The sequence below is a fragment of the Scatophagus argus genome, chromosome 21 (genome assembly GCF_020382885.2).
Source record: "Scatophagus argus isolate fScaArg1 chromosome 21, fScaArg1.pri, whole genome shotgun sequence".
NCBI classification, from domain to species: domain Eukaryota; kingdom Metazoa; phylum Chordata; class Actinopteri; family Scatophagidae; genus Scatophagus; species Scatophagus argus.
In genome coordinates, this window is record NC_058513.1 from 1294841 (window position 1) to 1313886 (window position 19046).

General features: G+C 39.2%; 1 protein-coding gene across 10 annotated transcripts in view; it reads left to right on the forward strand.

Annotated features, from left to right (window-relative positions):
* Positions 1–19046, forward strand: part of ryr2a (ryanodine receptor 2a (cardiac)) — a 155302-nt gene that overhangs the window by 38756 nt on the left and 97500 nt on the right. For all 10 annotated transcript variants that reach the window (XM_046378163.1, XM_046378170.1, XM_046378167.1 and 7 more), the window contains exons 2-5: positions 6111–6230; positions 10051–10155; positions 17399–17473; positions 17672–17750. In XM_046378163.1, coding sequence (XP_046234119.1) covers positions 6111–6230; positions 10051–10155; positions 17399–17473; positions 17672–17750 — 379 coding nt within the window. The remainder of the gene's footprint in view (positions 1–6110; positions 6231–10050; positions 10156–17398; positions 17474–17671; positions 17751–19046) is intronic.

The window sequence follows — 19046 nt, forward strand, 5'->3', positions numbered from 1 at the left end:
AACTGCTGCTTTTGAGTTCAGACTGATGAGCACTGACCATGCACTCTAATGTGCTTTTGCGCGTGTGTGTGTACACATTTTTTTAGGTCGTTTTTATGCTTGTGCACGTGTGTGTGTGTGTGAGAGAGACCGTGTAGACTATAGAAGACATGCTAATTTATGTCAGTCTATTTCTGTGTGTGTGGGAGGAGGGCAGATGCAGCCTAAGAGAGTGTTTTTCTCGAGCAAGGGAAGCCATTCTGTCTTTATGGCTCACGCACACACACACAGTGTACACATATTGCACACCGATCAATAGCTGTTAGCGCTTTGCGTTTTGAAAATCCTTACATGAAACTCACATCTTTCCAAAGTCTCCATTCTTTTTCTAATCCTATATCCTGTCCATTCCTCTTTTTTCACAGTAAAGCATGAAGGGTAGTTTACTTTGTTGGGTATTTTTCGGAGCTGCTCTCTTTTCCACTGACATAATGTTGTAATGAAATCAATTTCTGATTTGCAGTGTTCACAAAAACGCTTTTAGTAATATTCATTACTAAGAATTTTCTAGACTCCAGCGTAGATGTGGGAAGTGAGAATGCTCAGGTTCCTGCAGCATCCCCTGCTGGCCAAGAGTGGAACACAGTAAAAACATTTTAATAACATGACGTGCATTAGCTTGTATACAAACACACAGAATACAATGTGGTGTACCACCAAAGAATGTTGACTGATGTCAGATTTGTCAGCAGATTTTTACTCAATTTTTGTAAACGAATTGGTTGCCGTTGTAAGTCGTATAGTATGCTCAAGCTCATACTGCTTTTTATTGCTGTGAAGGTTAGGAATATGAATTTCAGTTGTTGGAGATGGATCACCCAGTAACTGTCAGGCTTGTCCATATTAGTTTCTTTAGACCATGAACACAATCATTCCATAACCTTAGCATGTGTTTATTATTGTAACCATGATGACAGAGGATGACTAATATTAACTTAGACTGGGACCATTACATAAACCTACCCAAGTTTTTTATGCCTGACTGTAATCGACGCTGAATCATAGCAGCAGCAGATTGGAATGTTTTTGACATTTTTGTCACTATTATACCAGTAATGATGTTGAAAACACGGCTTGTGTTCGTAATCAATTAGAAACAACTTATATTTGTGTTAGTTTGTTCTTCTGTGCGTTCTTCCTCCCTGAGTCAGCCTCTAGTGTCCTGTTGCAGAAGAACAACTACTGCCACTCATCTTTTGTCAGTCCCTCTGTTTCTCTTCTCTCTGTCATTTTCTCTCTCTCTCTCTCTCTCTCTCTCCCCCTAGAAGGCTGGATTGCACACTGTTGCTGACAGACACCAGACCTCTTCCTCTGGTGTACAGCGTTTGTGTCAGCCGTTGTAAATGTCACTAAGGCATTATTCAAGTTAATGATAGTCATAGTAGATATCTCAGATATGTCCCAGTTCCTTGCGCTCGCATGTATGTGGGTGTGGGCGGGAGGGATTGTATGTGCCAGACGTTAGAAGAGTTATTAAGATATTACGCCAGTTTCTAGCAAACCTTACATGGCTCTCTATGTGAGTGAGTGTGTGTGTGTATGTGTGTGTGTGTGATGGTATTCCCTCAGCCCACACATCTAGATAATTAAGCAGGACCACACTGACTGACGAATTCTCGAGGCAGAATGTGACAACCACAGCGTCTCCCAGTTGCAACTGTATTATTAAATTTGGTTATTTGCAGCTGGATCTTTTAAAGTTATGTTCTGTGTGTTTGTGTGTGCGTTTGTGTGTGTGTTACAGCAGCCAGAAACCCATGCAGCCGTGTTATTCACCAACATCTCCAACCTGCTGAGTGAGACATTTCACCAGAAATTCACTTTGCAGCTTTCTTACCGTATGAGGTATTATTTGAAAATAGGGAGCCATGAGCAAGCCTGGTACCAGAGCTCTGAATCAGCACCCACATCTTTGATTTATTCAATGATTGACATAATTCTGATGATGTGCCAGTTTTTTTTTTTTGCATTGGCTGGAGAAACAGTTGGTAATAAAATAAAAGCTTAGTAGGTGGGTTTAACCCTCCTCTTGTGTTAGCTTTCTGTTACCTTCCCTTGTGTTAGCGGGTCGGTTTTGACCCGTGTCTTAAATCAGCCATACAATACCCTAAAAACAATTATTTATCATCCCATTTGTTTCTTACCTCTTGGTTACCTTGTTAGGCTTCCTTATCCATGAAAAGATTGGGTTTAATATTTTTCTTGTGGCCCCCTGGGCCTTTCTTTTCACAGCATACCCCTCGTTTTCAATATAAAAAAAATGAAAAAATGAAACTCAAGAGAATTATATAAATAAATAAAAAGTTTTATGTTACCTGACTATTACTGAGGGGGATTAGAACACATCTCTTAAATGTTAAAATAATTTTAATAATAATTTTAATATTATTAACCATAGTAACATCCATGGTGTTACGGGTCAATTTCGACCCGTATATATTTACTTCAAGAAAAAGGCAAAAAACAAGTCTTTTTTTTTTTCCAAAAATATTACTTTAATACAAATACAAAATGAAAAGCAGAAGTAGTAATAATACAAAATGTAGATTTGCAAGGTCAAACACACAACAACCATTCAAGCAAATCAATCATGTGTGGCAAAAAGTGGCACTTTCAGTGTGTTCTTTACAGAGATATTTTTTGCAGGTGAAGCACAATGTGTTTGTCTTTCTGTCCTTATTGCTGGGGCAGACCTGACACTTTTTCTTTACAATCAGGCGGTCTCTCTGGGGTTGTGACTGTTGTGGTTGATGTTGAGGCAGGGCTGGCTGAGGAGGATGCTGGCGCTGATGCTCTTCATGTTGCTGCCGGCGTGGACGGAGTCCTTGGTGTGCTCTGCAGCTGTCTGACCAAGGCTTCTCTCAATGTGTGCCTTGACAAGGGAACTTCCTAGCTCCTCAAGAAACATTCTCTGCTTGTTTTTTTTGGTTGAGTTCCACCCTTGGTGAATGTGGGTCCACGACACAAATCGATGTACAATGCAGACACATTGAGGATGTTGTAAAACACAACCATAGGCCATCGCCTGGTCATTCACTGGCAAGTGTAGGTGGCAGTCATCTTGTCCAGGTTGTCCACTCCTCCTTTGTTTTTATAGTCCAGAATGATTATGGGCTTTTTGTCACTTCCTGATGACACAGCTGCATCTTTGTGAAGAGTGGACATCAGTATCAAATCTGTTGTTTTTTTGAAGTATGAAACAGCAGTGGTGGTGTCTGTAAAAACAAATTTTGAGGAAGGTGGAGCCCTGTCCTTCACCTGCAACATTTCAGGGTGCAGCTCAGGTTTTTTTTTTTTTTTTTTTTTACTGTGCCCACCATGGTGAGTTTCCTCCTGAGAAGTTCTCGTCTGTCTTTATTTATTTTGTCAAACAGGCAAAAAGAGAAGCCTTTAATTGAAGTTCAAGTGGTTGGAGAAGGAGCTGGCTGTGGGCTGTTGGCTGATAGTGTGTTTATGATTTCAGTTTTGGCACTTATTATTGTTTTATAATCTTATGTTATAACTGGGTCAAAACCGACCCTAACAACACAAAGGTCATAATTTTCACCAGAGCATTTTATAATTTAGTAAAAAAAAAATTTTTTATTTTATTTTGTTTAAATAGAGATTCCTGACAAAGTCAAAAAGCCTTGATGCAATCAACAAATTTATGTAGTACTTTTATGCATTTAAAACCTAAAAACGGGTCGGTGCCGACCCTAACACCAGAGGAAGGTTAAGAACATCCTGTGAAATACTGCTGTTTAGTCTGTTCTGTCAGATACATGAGACAGGCGATTAAAGAACACTGAAATGCGTCCTTTCTTTCATCGTTGTGATAAATATAAACTGATACTCCAAATTCCATCAGTGGGACAGATATAAAAACACTGAGTACTGTCTACTGACTGCTTAGGATTTAAAAATAAACCCAACAGTGTTAAGCTCAAACACTGAGGTGAAGCAAAATAGCAATTCAGAATGCTGAATATAAGCTCCATCCATGTCCATGTGGATATTTAACGGAAACTATATACTGAACTGAAAAAATGATGCCCAGTCACTTGAATGAAAGTCCCTCACTGAGCCAAAAAACAGTTTTGCTTCTACTCAATCCTGCACCGCAGCACATGCTCGTTTGCATTTCTTCCCTTGGCTCGGACCTTGCCTCTGTGCTTGCTCGTTAAACTTTCCATCGACCTGGAGTCACACACTTTAAAACTGATGTTCTAGCATCTGGGAGAGTTTTGCAAATAATGGACCTTTTAGGATGCATGGGATTCATGTTGTTGCAGTGCCATGGTTAGCCACCGGGAGAGATTGATAGCAAGGCTGAGTGGTGATGGGTGTACTTGGCTGTTTTTTTGTTGACTCCTCAATTTTTATGACCATATACAGCATCTTTTGATTTCTTTAATTCATTCCTTTAATAATTCAAACTGTAGTGAGCAGTGAGCAGTCGTGGCCTAGAGGTTGGAGTAGCGGCTTGTGATTGGAAGGTCGCTGGTTCGATTCCCCCACCAGACTGGCAGGAAAAATTTGAGTGTGGTTTAGTGATAATGTCCCCACCATCCTTAGCTGGCTGATGTGCCCTTGAGCAAGGCACTTAACACCCAATATGCTCCCTGGGTGCTTGATGCTGCCCACTGCTCCTGTGTGTTTCACTGCATGTTTCAGTGATGGGTTAAATGCAGAGAAGTAATTTCCCATCTTGGGATTAATAAAGTAAATTAAATAAAATAAAATAAAAAAGTGAATCAGTAATGATCATCGTCTCATGTCATTTTTCATTTCGTTTCACATGACAGTAAGTAATTTTTGTATCAGTGAAACATGGAACATTGCGTTGTTGTCTTGTAGCAGAGGGTAGTGCACATGCCATAGATGCTCCTTCTTTAGCTCCATTGTGTAGCACTATCACTATTTAATACATTTTACACTGATATAAAATGGAGCGTGGCACAGCGGTGATTCTTCGGTTCAGATAGTGATGGTTTTTTTTATAGATAATAGGCTTATATTTGCAGTCTACATAGTATTATGTATATTATACAATATTTTGCAAGAGTAGTTTGTGCTAAACATAAGCATATATAAACATAATGAAAAGAATCAGTAGTTGTGGTGTGTGGTGTGCTCTGACACACAGTTGTGTAGTTTCTGCTTGGGTATTAGTACACAACCCATGTAAGTGTAGACAGATATTAGGCAGACAAACAGATGTATGCTGATTAGATCTCAGTTACACTGGGGGTCGGGGGGTAACAGGTTTTGAATGCCGCTGCTTGTCTCTGTATGTCTAAATCCTGATTAAAATGAGAAATGACATCTGCCTAATCTTGAATCTTGCTTCTGTATCTGGATGTATCGAGCAGAGGTACAGCACCACTTGCTTAAATGTGTGCTGTGAAAAGAACAAAACATCAACCTAAGGATCAAGATTTACGATGACTCCTAGACTCTAAGCGCTGCTAAAGAAAAATATTAATTCCCTTTTAGTGGTCATCGTATGATTTTAAATTTTTATAAGTTAGTGGGCATATGATAACCCTCTTTTTCAAATCTTAAACTTCTATTATTGACTGTGAAATGTTTTTCATACATTTTGTAAATGTTGTAGTTGTCAGAAGGGAAAGTGTAATTATTAACAGCTTCAGCCCACGCTTTTATTTCCTAGGTTGAATTCTCGCTTTTGGCTTGGATTATTTGGAGCTGAGCCATTTTTGCTTGTGATGAAAAGAGAACATTTTGTCAAGTCCATTATTTTCACAAGACATACACATAAACACATTAAAAAAAAAAAAAAAACATAAACAAATGAATGGTGTGTCCTGCTGATCAAATGTTTTCTGTCTGAATGCTTGTATGTACGTAGACTCCTCTTCAGTGATAAGTTATATTACCACTGTCTGTATTGGTCAAAGAGGTGAAGACCTGGTTGTGGATGTGGGTGTTGGGTTAGCCAGGAAGATGAGGTTGCTTTGCATCTTTCAGCTACAACCTACAATGAGCAACACAAAATCTCTGTCACTAATTCTTGGTCAGTGAATGTCTTGATTTGTGACTGTATCTTTGGGTGTGTGTTTGTGTAGGATGATGAGGTGGTCCTACAGTGCTCAGCCACAATCCATAAGGAGCAACAGAAACTCTGCCTGGCTGCTGAAGGCTTCGGGAACAGACTCTGCTTCCTTGAATCCATCTCCAACTCCAAGGTACTAATACAAGCTCTTTTATGTTCCTTTATGCCACATGAATAAATGACAGTCAGATGACAGGTTAAAGAAAAAACTCTAATAAATGTACATAGACCATTAACCTAAACAATGCAAATGCCTCACAAGAGGCATGAGGGATCACTGAATGTGGAAACATCGCACATTATTTACATAATTTTCATGCTCATTATAAAGTCACCAGATCGCAACACAGCTGAACAGGTGAGCACTCAATACCACCATCATCGCAACACCAAAAGAGGGAATATGTTAATGTAATTCTACTAGACTACAGTTCAGAGACTAGGAACATTGAGATGTTCTGTAGGCCCATGGTGAACTGACACCTTAAGAGGAGCATTGTGTTTGTTTTTTATTCTTATGGTTTTTCCTGTATTTTGTCTTTTATGTGTAGCTGTACATCCATTCTGCCACACAGGCTAAATTTACATGAAATCAAGAGATATCAGTAGAACTGATCCCCTCTGGCATCCATACCAGAGAGATATGATAGTCAGTGCCTCTAGTATGTCACATGTCACAGCTGTTTTCTTAGAACTTAACATGATTACGTGACATAATTAATTTCATCTGTTGCTTATGGCTCTTAGAGGTCAGTTCAGATCAGGTCAGCCAAGTTTAGAACGCCATATATTATCTATATTGTCTAATGAGGGGAACAGTCTCATCTTGAACTGTTTGTCATCTGGTCTGCACACATCATATTAATTTAATTCAATTTTCAATTTATTTATGTAGCACCTTATACTATCAAAATTGTCTCTGGGTGCTTTACAGAGACCCAGAGCCTGAACCCCCGAGCAAGCAGACAGTGGCAAGGAAAAACTCCCTTTTAACAGGAAGAAACCTTGAGCAGGACCCGGCTCATAAGGGAGAACTATCCTGCTGATAGTCGGCTGGGTGAAGGGGGGGAAGAAGAGGTAGACAGGACAGAGAGGATGAGAGAGAGAGAGAGAGAGAGAGAAACATACATGCAATAAACATCATACATTACAAAGGACAAACATGGCTTGTTGTTATAATTGGAATTCGGGTGTAACCCCATCTATCTGATGTATCTAGTGTATGTTTTGTGTTGTGATTTAATTAATGTTATATTTCAGGTAAGGTGTTATGCTTTCCTCCACCATCAAAAGGCACTCAGAAACTGGGGGAAACTCTGACAGAAAGAGGTCTGGCAAACCCAAAGCCACAACAGAATCAGAAGACAAGCTTGTGAGAGTCAACAGCTTGCGCAATAGGTGACTCATAGGACAAGAAAAAGAGGCTTGGAAACTTGGCCATGAAACACAGCCAATGGACTACTGAAGACTGGAAGAAGGTGTTATGGACTGATGAATCAAAATTTGAAATCTTCGGTTCATCACTTAGGACTTTTGGGCATCATCGAGTAGGCGAAAAGATGGTTCCTCACTGTGTGACATCATCTGTCAAACATGGAGGAAGAAGTGTGAAGTTCTGGGGCTGTTTTGCTGGATCCAGGGTTGGTCACTTGTACAGAATGAGAGGCTCCCTGAACCAAAACGGCTACCTCATCATTCTGCAGTGCCATACAGTACCCTCTGGTTGGTCCCCTTAGTTGGTCCATCCTACAGCAAGATAATTACCCAAAACATAAGTCCAACATATGCCAGAACTACCTTAGGAAAAAAAGAACAAGATGGTAAGCTTGAAAATATGGAGTGGCCAGCAAAGTCTGCAGACTTAAACCCCATCGAGCTGGTTTGGGATGAACTGGACAGAAGAGTGAAAGCAAAGCAACCTACAAGTGCCACACATTTGTGGGAACTTCTGCAACTGAGTTGGGAAGAACTTTCTGAAGAATATTTGATTTCCATTGTAGAAGGAATGCCACGAGTGTGTTCAGCTGTTATGTCTGCCGAAGGTGGCTATTTTGATGAGTTAGAAGTTTACATTTTGGTTCATAAATTGATTCAATCATTCCTTTTTTAACTTTAATTATTTATTTCTTCTATGCTTTTATTTAAGAGTACAACGAGACATTAAAGTGCATAATTTTCAATAAAAAATTGGAAAAATTGGGGTGTTCTAAAACTTTTGACCTGTAGTGTATACTTTCAAAATAAAGCAGGCAACAGACTACAGACTACAACATTATAATCACTGGAGTAACTGCTCATCACCAGCTCCTTCAGTACATTTGGCAGGCTACATGAGCAGCTCAGTTTACTTGTAGCATTCTGTTGAGACAACACAGAGCAATTGCCAGTCTGCCATCCTGTGTGTACTTAACATATGCAACAAGAAAGATGCAATTCTTCTTCAATGCTAGCCAAGCCCCTCACGTTGCTTTGATAGTATACTGTTAACATATTTCATAATGAATATCTCGATAGATTAGATTAGAAACAAGTTATAGTTTTTTATGTGTTGCAATTGCCCTTAATGTTGGCAAAACACTCCTCATACAGCAGCTTAGACATCACAATGGTTACCTCAGTCTTACACAATTTTTATTTTGATACAGGTTAAATACTAAATACTGAATGTACTGAACAGAAAAAAATCATCAAAGGCCCTCTTATCTGAGATGCTGATGAGATGACAATACCTTTAACCCAGAGGTCAGCAGAAAGATGAAGTGTCTTAAAACATTCAACAGTGGGTGCACAAGTGGCAGCACTGCTTGACATTCTCAGACTGAAGCAAAGGGGACTCTTAGTCGCCACAGCAGTGATGATAGGAATATTACAGTGACTAATATATAAATTAATGAACAACTACAGGCACACACCACTTTCTATAGAAACATTGTTTTTATTATTACTGGACTTCCCAGGGTTGCTGCTGCATTAGGTTATGATTACTGTTGACTCTGTTGTCAGATGTGACCTGCAGTGATATGGCTGGTGGGAATTTCGTTTTGTCTGATCCGTACCACAATCCTGTACATTATCTCCTCGTTTGTCCAAATTGTGAAATAGTAATCAGCTGCGTTAAACTGGCAATAGACAAGGTTTTTTTTTCTTTTATGCGTCACTAGAAGTAATACACAGTGTAATGACTCTATATCTGTTTCCACTTAAAGAAAGAGAACAAAATTGCGATACTCATGGCTTCTTTGTCTTTGTGTTTCAGTCATTAATGTTTTTGAACACAATTACAGAGTAATCTGATTTTCTCATGTGAAAGGTTTTAATATTTTGTTAACTTTAACTTTAAATGTCTTTCTTCTTGAAAAGGAGACATTTTATTTAATTTAATTTTTATTGTTTGACATTTGTAATTTACATTTTTTTTTTTGCGATGTTTTTCCATGCTTCCCATAACTACCAAAGAAAATTGACCAATAACAAAAGAAATCCATGTTCCATCCATTTCCTAAGAATAGGAAGTTAAAAGCAATAAAAACTGAGATCACTGAGATTTGTCTGTGTCATATCTAGGTCCTTATTTCACAATATTATTTTATGCTAACACTAGATTACATTTTTCTCTTAATTCTGAGGACTACTTAAAGACAAAAGTAGCATCTCAGCTTTAAAATGTCTGAAACAGACCTGTGTCTTATAATTTAATGAGTAGCATACTTACATTATTCCAAAACGTTAAAATATTCCCTTGTCTGTAAACTTTTCAGCCTAAGTCACACCACATATTTTAATTTAAAGACAGCTGATCAGTCTTCCAATTTTTCTCCAGCGTCCTCTGCTTTAGGAATCAGTTTGTCATCGTTAAAGTTTTGTAGTGTGTTCTTCGTTAAAGAGCTAAACATATAAAAGTGTCATATAAAAGTCAACATCAATAAGTGATCTCAGGCCTGTTCTTGTTTCAGAATGTGCCTCCAGATCTGTCCATCTGCACCTTCGTGTTGGAGCAGTCGCTGTCAGTACGAGCCCTTCAGGAGATGTTGGCCAACACTGAGGAGAAGGCTGAGGGGGTGGGTGTCATCACATGCACTCATTTCAACACACACACACACACACACACACACACACACACACACACACTAGTGAGACGGAGGCTGTTGATCAAGTGTCGACATGGTGGTTCCGAACAGTTCCTCAACAGTAATGTTAGACTGCTGGTCTGGTTTCCCCAGTGCAGATGCTGTCCTTCATGGAGTGCTTTGATTAAAGCCACTGGTGGAAATGTGAGGCTGTCTGTCTGTGATTAGTTATCTCTCCTTCCAAAAAAAGGAGACAGCATCATACTCTATCACCACTTCTATATAATTCATATTACTGATTATATTTCAGCATCTTTACATTAAAGCCATATCTGGATGATCTTTGCAGCAGGTGTGTTGGTTTGTACCCCACATGTAACTGCAGATCAACTATTATGTATTTTTCCATTGTTTTATGGCGTTGTTGTTTTTTTGTTTTCTTATTCATTGTACTTTATTTGTTTGTTATTGTGTACTATGAGACTTCTTGCAAACTCTGATTTTAGGAAGTTTGCTATTCAAGTATGTTTTATCAGTATGGCAGTTTGTCATGGAAACAACATGTCTACCATCTACTGTTGCCTAAAAAGTAAGCAGCTAGCCAGAAACTGAACCAATGCCAAAACTGTGCTTTATTTTTAAAAAGGAGAAACAACAGACAGGCTGTTACTGAGTGCACATAGAAGTGCTTATTCCAGTTTGCATTTTTTTTTCCCACTAGCAGTGGTTCTGTGATGAAGGATTAGCCAAACCTTTAAAACACACACACTCAAACTTGCTATAAATGAAAAAGCAATGATCCAGTTCAGATTTTTGAATTATTAAATCTATGTGAACTGTAGAGTCAGAGAGCAGAGCTCAAATCACTGAGCTCATTGAAAAACTCACCATATTTCAGTCTGCTCATTTACATCAAGATGAAAAGCTTTGCCTAATCGCACTGATGATCATCTTTCTCAAGCCAATGCAAAGTCTGCTCTCTCTCCAAACCCCATCATCTTCCTTATTTTCCAGAGAATGATCAACTTATTAATCATAGTTAGTGCTACTCTGTCTGAAGGGAACATGTATAATGTCTTCTGGAGCTCTGGAGGAGCTGTTCTATGAAAATAACCCTGATGTTGTATTTCTTGAGGCTACAAAAGGCACGGAGGCTACACATTTCAGGAACAAACAGAAACATTGCGTTGCATTACAAACTGGAGGAGGAACTGAGTTTGAGATGAGATGGTGTTGTTTGCCAGGCAATTTTTCCATTAGATGGCAAGGTTCAATGGTGTGTTTTATTAACATGTATTTAAATATTTTGTATTGCTAGTGGTATGGGTTAGGTACAAGAACTGATAGAGTAACTTTCAGCCACAGGGCTTTTCTTTTCACATATGCATACTTAACAATAGGACCTAGAACATTCATTGAAATAATGTATAATCTCAAAGTAAGCAGGCTCCAGTCAAAGTGCAGTTACCGACACAGAGCTGCAGTGCGGCTGTGGTGTTGTGGTCTTGGAGGAGGATCTAATAGAGATGTCAAATTTCATCATGACTTGCAGTTTTTTTTTAATGAAGTGAGGGGAGGGCTATTAATTTGTCCTTTCTCACTGTCAGCAGGCATCAAGACCAAAGCCATAAAAGACAGTGATGCACACACACACACACACACACACACAGTTTATTGCAAGCACTCACATATCCAGTCATAATGGTTATTTCTCAGGACACAAACCTAGATCAACTTGTACCAAAAACGCATAAAACACACATTAGTGCACACTCTTTGCACACTGAGATACTGAGGCGTGTGTGTGTGTGTTCAAGAGCCTGTCTTTGTAGTCTTGCTTCATAAAAGGGTTGTAATCCTGGCAAACAATTTATGTGTATAGTGAGGTAAGACATTCAGTCAGAGGTATGACCCACAAATAAATAGAACTGAGAAAGTTCTGGTCTGTGTGTGTTGTTCATCAGGAAAACAGGCATGTTCCAGGAGTGTGAGGTGAAGCTTCAGCAGCTACATGTGTTCACATACATCATACACATAGAACATACAACATGGTGTACACCAAAAACCAGAGCAGCACTGCTTTTGAGGTTTATTCAAGAACGCTGTTTTTCAATTTCAGAACATGACTTATTTTTAACATTCAGATTTTGTAATGTTTTTCCTCAGAACACTGCCCTCACTCACAGATAGTCTGTACTTGTGCTTATATTTGCTTTTCTTTTGTAGCTAAATGCTTGTATGCAGATATCTTGTTTCTTAAACACATTTCCTGTGCTCCAGCTTTAGTCATTCTTCTCACACCCGGGCTTCTTATTGTGCTCTGGGATTTTTCGTGCACCAACCCTGTCAAAATGTTCTAACCTGCAGAATGACAGGTGTAGTGCTGACCAATGAAATGACCCCTGCTTGTTGCCGGTGTGTTGAGTGTACTTAGAATGTCTCTTAAGGGTGGTTGCTCTTAAATCGGTGACATCCATTCCTGCCCTACAGGGCTTTATTATATGTTATATATATGTTTAACTTGACAACATTGCTCATGGATAATATCATTATGTCATTATGTCACTGGACACCACTACACCTGGCATTTTCTTGGTTGCGGAAGTTTAGTTTTGCAACAAACAAACAACAAATTTAAGAGCAGACTTTTGACAAGCACTTTAGGAGTAACCGAAGACGAAAGGTTGAAGGTAGAGTGCAGGAAATCTGCATATATATACTGTATAACAATATAACAATATAACAATATACATGTTGCAATTTTTTTTTTTTACCTTCAGCAAAAAATTTCATAATGTGTTCCGAACATCCGTTTGAACATCACGATAGTAACATAGCGGTGCTATAGCTAAGCGACAGTGGAATGATGTGGAATGATGTCGCTCCTGCGACGTGGAACAGCAAGGAAAGGGTTACTGTGATTTTTTTTCTTTCTTTTTTTTTTTAGGCTTTCTGTGAGACTGACAGTGTTGTTCACACCGCCATTGTTTGCTTACATTATATTTCCCACAAGGTGGTCACTAGCACCTCCTTCCTGATGACGTTATGCACATTGTGAAAGATGGCAAGCTATGATTGGTCAGGGACCCACATGAAGTCTGTTATGTCTTTCTACAAAGGTAGTTTGATGGGAGTAGATGAGCAGGATTCCTCAGTTTTATTTGACACTATTTTACAGGAAGAGAACATAATGCAGCTTAAAAAAATGTAAAAAATTTCCCTGTATTGTTAACTGGATACACATTTTCCTTAAAAATAGCAAGTTATATAAAAACGACCCTTTTCATTTTGGTGCAGAGTTAAACAATGCTTATTTTTGCAACTAGCTATTACAGGTATAGAGACTTGTTTAATTCCATGTTAGTGATTTTCTTTTTCATCATTGCTTGCATGTCCCCAAACAAAGCCGTCCCTCCGGCTTGTTCCATCACACTAAGCCAAACAGTGTAAACAAAACTTGGGTCTCTTAAAATGAATAGTTGAGTTAGATTTAAAGATTTGATATGACTCTCATAGCTGTTCACTCAGTATGGAGCCGGGTCCAAGAGGTTGTTTGTGGAGTTAGTATAAAGACAAAAGCCAGGAGGGACAGCTGTCTTTGTCGTCTACTTCTGTTTGACGACACACTTGAGACTGATATTGATATTCTGATTTCACTCTGACAAAGAAAGCAAATGAGTGTATTTCCCAACCAAACCTAATCTTCATATGGAGGGAAATTTGAGTACAACACCTTGAATATCAAGAAACTGTCATAACCTTCTCATCCAACAGTCCTGTACACTGACCAACCACAACATTAAAACCACTGACAGGTGAAGTGGATAATGTTGATCACCCTGTTACAATCCAGTCTACTGGGAAACATTGGATTCTGGCATTCATGTTAGGAAGAATTGGGGTGTACCGTGGTGTCTAGCACTAGGGCACTGCTAGCAGATCCTGTGCTAGCAGGATCTAGGAGCGGCCTCAATGGATTGGATTGGGCTTGTCTTGGCAAATCCTGTGGATTATCAGCCAGATAATCATTGGGGCTGGTGGCCAGGTCAGCACCTTGCTGTTTGTCATGGGGGATTGTCTGCAGTGGCGTTTAGGTGGGTGGTACATGTCAAGGAAACCTCGACATGAATGACAGGAACCAAGGTCTCCCAGCAAAACATTGCATTGTCATAAGATGATGGTTTCACTTCACCTGCCAGTGATTTCAATGTCTAATGGGCGTATGTTGGATAGATGTGTGTTTCTATGTCGTCTGAAAACAAATGACTCCGGCAACTTACTTTCTCCTCCTCTCTCTCATTTCCACACAGCATGTAGATGTGGAAATATGGGTAGGTGTGCCTCCACTCGCTGTCTGTGTTCGTCATTGTTGCCGCCGCCCATATGTCGGTTATTACAGTCATTGGCATGAGCATCAGTAGTAATAGCATTTCAGAGGTTTCATACACATTTGTGTTTCAGCAGTTATTAGTTTTCTCTCCACTGAGACACATGAACCCTCCAACACTGCTGGTCAAGTCATGTAACTCCCAACAACTGACTGGCTCTCTGAAGTCCCGCAAGAACGCACAAATCATGGACATCAACTTAAAGGAACAGTTACACTAACTGTTGGTTGCTTTTTATCCATCTAGATTTGTTTTGTTGTATGTTGCAGAGTTTTGGAGATATTGGCTGCAGATATCAATTTAGACAAATGTCTTCTTTTTTTTTGGATATAATGGAACTAGATGGCGCTTAGGGAGTGTTGCTCAAAGCACCAAAGGAAATTTGAAAGACTCAAGAGCAACGTCTTTTTCCAGAAATCATGACATTGTTAATTAAGATAATCCACACATCTTGTTGTGAGTTGTTTCATTTATGAACATCTGTAGATGCAAGTGAGTTTATTTTTGAAGTAATACTGCTTTAACAGTCCTACACTACATATATTTGTTTTCCTTTTTTCCAGTCTCTGTTATTTTCTTTATGAGACCTTGGACTGACTGCCCTTAACCCTTCCGATGCCTCTCATTTGACATTTTGCAGAGATATTAGTGACTTCAGCTTAATTTGGTTGCATCCACAAACTTGCTGTAGGTCACAGCCACATTAAATAAATATCAATCATTTTGTTTCTTAGTTGGCACACTACTAAATATTAATACACTGTACAAAAAAATGCTCCTTTACCTATCGTCATTTTGACACATCTGAGACAATTCTACAAATAAAAATGATTTCTGAGCATTAATCTACTTTTGACCGGTTTTAGCTTGAACAAAATGAGGATGCAGACATTTTTTTTACTGTGTTTTAAGTACAGATATATATATATATATATATATATATGTATATATATATATATATTTAGTTTAATGAGCTTCAAAGGTTGCATTGCCTACTAAAATGATATAATACAATGTATGCACTAAATATGTCTTCATATCTGTATTCATTGTATCACCAATTACATAAAATAAAGAGAGGGAATGCACACTGGCCCTGCAAGCTGCTGTGCATACCAAGATCAAGCTCAAGATAAACTTTACTGTCCCACATGTGGGAAATTTGTCTTGATGGCTCCTCATCCATGCCATAGCTGCATACACGATAATACAAATCCATCACGTGTAAATTATGATAGCAAATAGAAGAGACAGCAAGGTCAGGTTTTATGTAACCGTTTTGCAATGGGTACACAAGTAACAATAAATACAATCATCCGGCAAGTCCTTAGACACGTTAATAAATAAATGAATAAAACATCAAGTGCTAAACAATACATACCAAATCTAAAAGATATTTAAAATAATAAAAACTGAGCTCAAAAAATGCCAGTGCAGAGTGAATCATTGGCTAATGTGCATTCTGACTCTGCCTACCATTGTTTAAAAACTTTATGGATAAAGGGATGAATGAATATTTAAATCTGTTAAGTTTGCAGCGAGGGACTCTAAACCTCCTGCTGGAGGTCAGCAGCTAACACTACGTTGGATCGCTGGTGATCTTATTTGTTGGCTTATGGTAGACTGTTGATTAATGGCCTGCAGGGGTGTTTGTTCTTTGGTACCGATCATTTTCCAAGCAGTTTGGATCATCTGGAGCAGTTTTGTTTTTAATTGAACAGATAGGTTACCAAACCAAGTTGTGATATTGTATCTAATTAAACTCTCAAGGACGGCCTGATGAAAAATGATACCTTTTTGATGATCCCCCATGATCACCATCACTGCAGTTCACATACATTAATGAATATGTGTTTATGTGAAACTGAAGCAGCTCTGTTTTGCGAGGCCTGCACAGCTCTGCGCATTCACTTGGAGTAGGACAGAATGACTGCAGTGCAGCAGGAGAAATTACAAGACCAACAGACTAGGTGCAGTTTCTGCTAAGGAGAGAAATGCCACTCAGAAAGCGGGCCTCCAGTTACATGGTGCAGTCTCCTGGTGGTGCAGGCTCCTGCAGAGATTTTGGTGTCACTGTGTAGTTGTTCACTTGTATTTGCAAGCATAATGTCACACTTGGTGTCCTAAGAAATGCTGGGGAGAAGGAGAAGGGACAAAGAGCGAAGGGGTTTCCAGAAAATGTGGTCTTATTTTTTAATCCAATGCATTGTTTACAGATCTTGCATCACATGGAATCATGGTCAGTGAAAACATGCAACTGAATCAAAAGGATTCCCCCCCACACTACTGTGCAGGTTTATTCAAGTAGTAGTTGTATAATGCAGATGTTTGGGAAGCAGAGACCTGTGATTTGCCTGTGAATTGGGAGCATTTGATTTGATGCACCCCAGCAGTCACTCTAAACACAAAGTGTCAATAGTGCACCCAATCAGGTTTAATTAGCAGTGGAAGCCCAAATTATAATCATGATTATGACTTCATTAGACAGCCCTGGGTTATGGTAATTATACACTCAGCTAGTGATATTAATATGGCAGTGATATACTGATAGTTGACTTTGTACACAGAGTACTTTAAAGCATAGCTATGATGAAGTCACAGAGGGGTGACATCACAGTTTAGCCGGTCTTCTGTTTTTACATTCTAATTTGTAGACTGTCAGGTAATTCAGAGATACAGCCGGCCTTTCCTTCTCTCTTACTGTCTGCATCTGTTTCGTTGATCTTCCTGTCTGTACTGTTTGATATCTCCGTTTAGCTGTTTCTCATCGTTTTTCTCTCTCAATGACTTCCTGTCTTTTGTAACTCTGCTCTTTTTTCTCCTTCCCATCAATATCTGTCTGTCAGACTGCGCAGGGTGGAGGCCATCGCACCTTACTGTATGGACATGCTGTCCTGCTGCGACACTCCTACAGTGGAATGGTCAGTGCACACACACACACACACACACACACACGCTTTCCACGATAACAACTCCAGTCAAAAATTAGAAGTAGGTGAATACCTTTCAAACAATGCAGGTTGTCTTCCTTGTCGGGACTGATACCTAAAGGTACAGAAGGAAGTGGCTTTTTTATTTGCTCAGTTGGTTATTATACTATATTATGTTTCTCCATTTAGTACCTGTGCTGTCTGTCCACCTCCCGCTCATCCACAGACAAACTGGCTTTTGATGTTGGACTGCAGGAAGATACTACAGGTAGGAAGATTACACAGGAATGGAAATACCACAGGTCGCCACTTTGTTATCTTTTACGTGGACAAACTTTGCTCAAAGCTTTATTTTAAAGATGTATCAGTGAAACACAGTACGTGTAAATTTTCACTTGAACTGATGAAACCGTGCCAGACTATACAGTTCCCATCAGCTCCACATTATTAGCATCTTTTAAATGATTCTTTTGCTCGCTTCTCTCTTTCAGCAGCAGCAGGCAGTTCTTTGTGGAGAAATAGCTCTGATAATCCCACTGTACACTACCTGTTCAGCAACAAACAGCAGACAGACACAGTGAGGCTACCTGCTGAACATTAGTGGAGCCAATATGCGTCCACTAACAATCCAGATATGTCTCTCAGGTATCCTGGCCAAGAGCTCAACAAACACGAATAGACAAAACACAAGGCAATTAAGAAAACCTCTTGCACGTGCAGCATTTAGAAAACGAGATGTAAGCACACGCAGCACATTAGAGAAAAGGGCTGCAAATATGGGGAAAAAAAGAGAATGGAAGTGTTTCTAGAAGGAACAGTGCTGAACACAACTTGAACATGCCTGTTGCCATGAATAGTCCATGTATCATCTGTTCATGTTTATGTAGTGGACTGACGTTGTGCCACTGCACTACTCTTCCTATGCTCGGAAAGTGACTGCTGCACACATGTACCCAACTGCAACAACAAGCACGTCCAAGCTGTGTTTAGCACACTGAAAACACTCCCAACGTTTTCTGTTTGCAGCACTGTTCTGTAAGGTGTTTCTGCATTGCATTGCCTATGGCTGTCATATTAATGATGTTTTCTTAATTTGCTTGTGTTTTGTCTATTTTTCATGTGTTTTATAAGGCTGCAGTCTGTTGAGCGATCTCAGCCACCATAAGCAGGAGCTGGTTGAGAGTAGACATAAGGTAGAAGGTCAGGGGATATTTGACATATGCTAATGTTCCTCTTTGCTGGTGTGTAAGTAGGCAACTGATAATGCATCATCCACATCAGCTTTATAAAGCCATAATGTGTTAAAAGGTATGTGTGATATTTATTTTGTTGATTGTTGATTGAACTGTTGTGAAGAACCTAAATTTTCCAAAGATACCAAATATGGAAGGTTACATTTTTAGGAAAGGAACCTTTCACTTTGTGTAAACATAATATAGTTTCATTAAAACACTTGAACAAAGGGACATAGACTATTTATGATACTGTCAGACAATGTGGTGTACTGTAAGATGAGTGTTTCCACTGTAAAGCTCTTAAATGGGGAAAAAAGCTACAGTTTCTA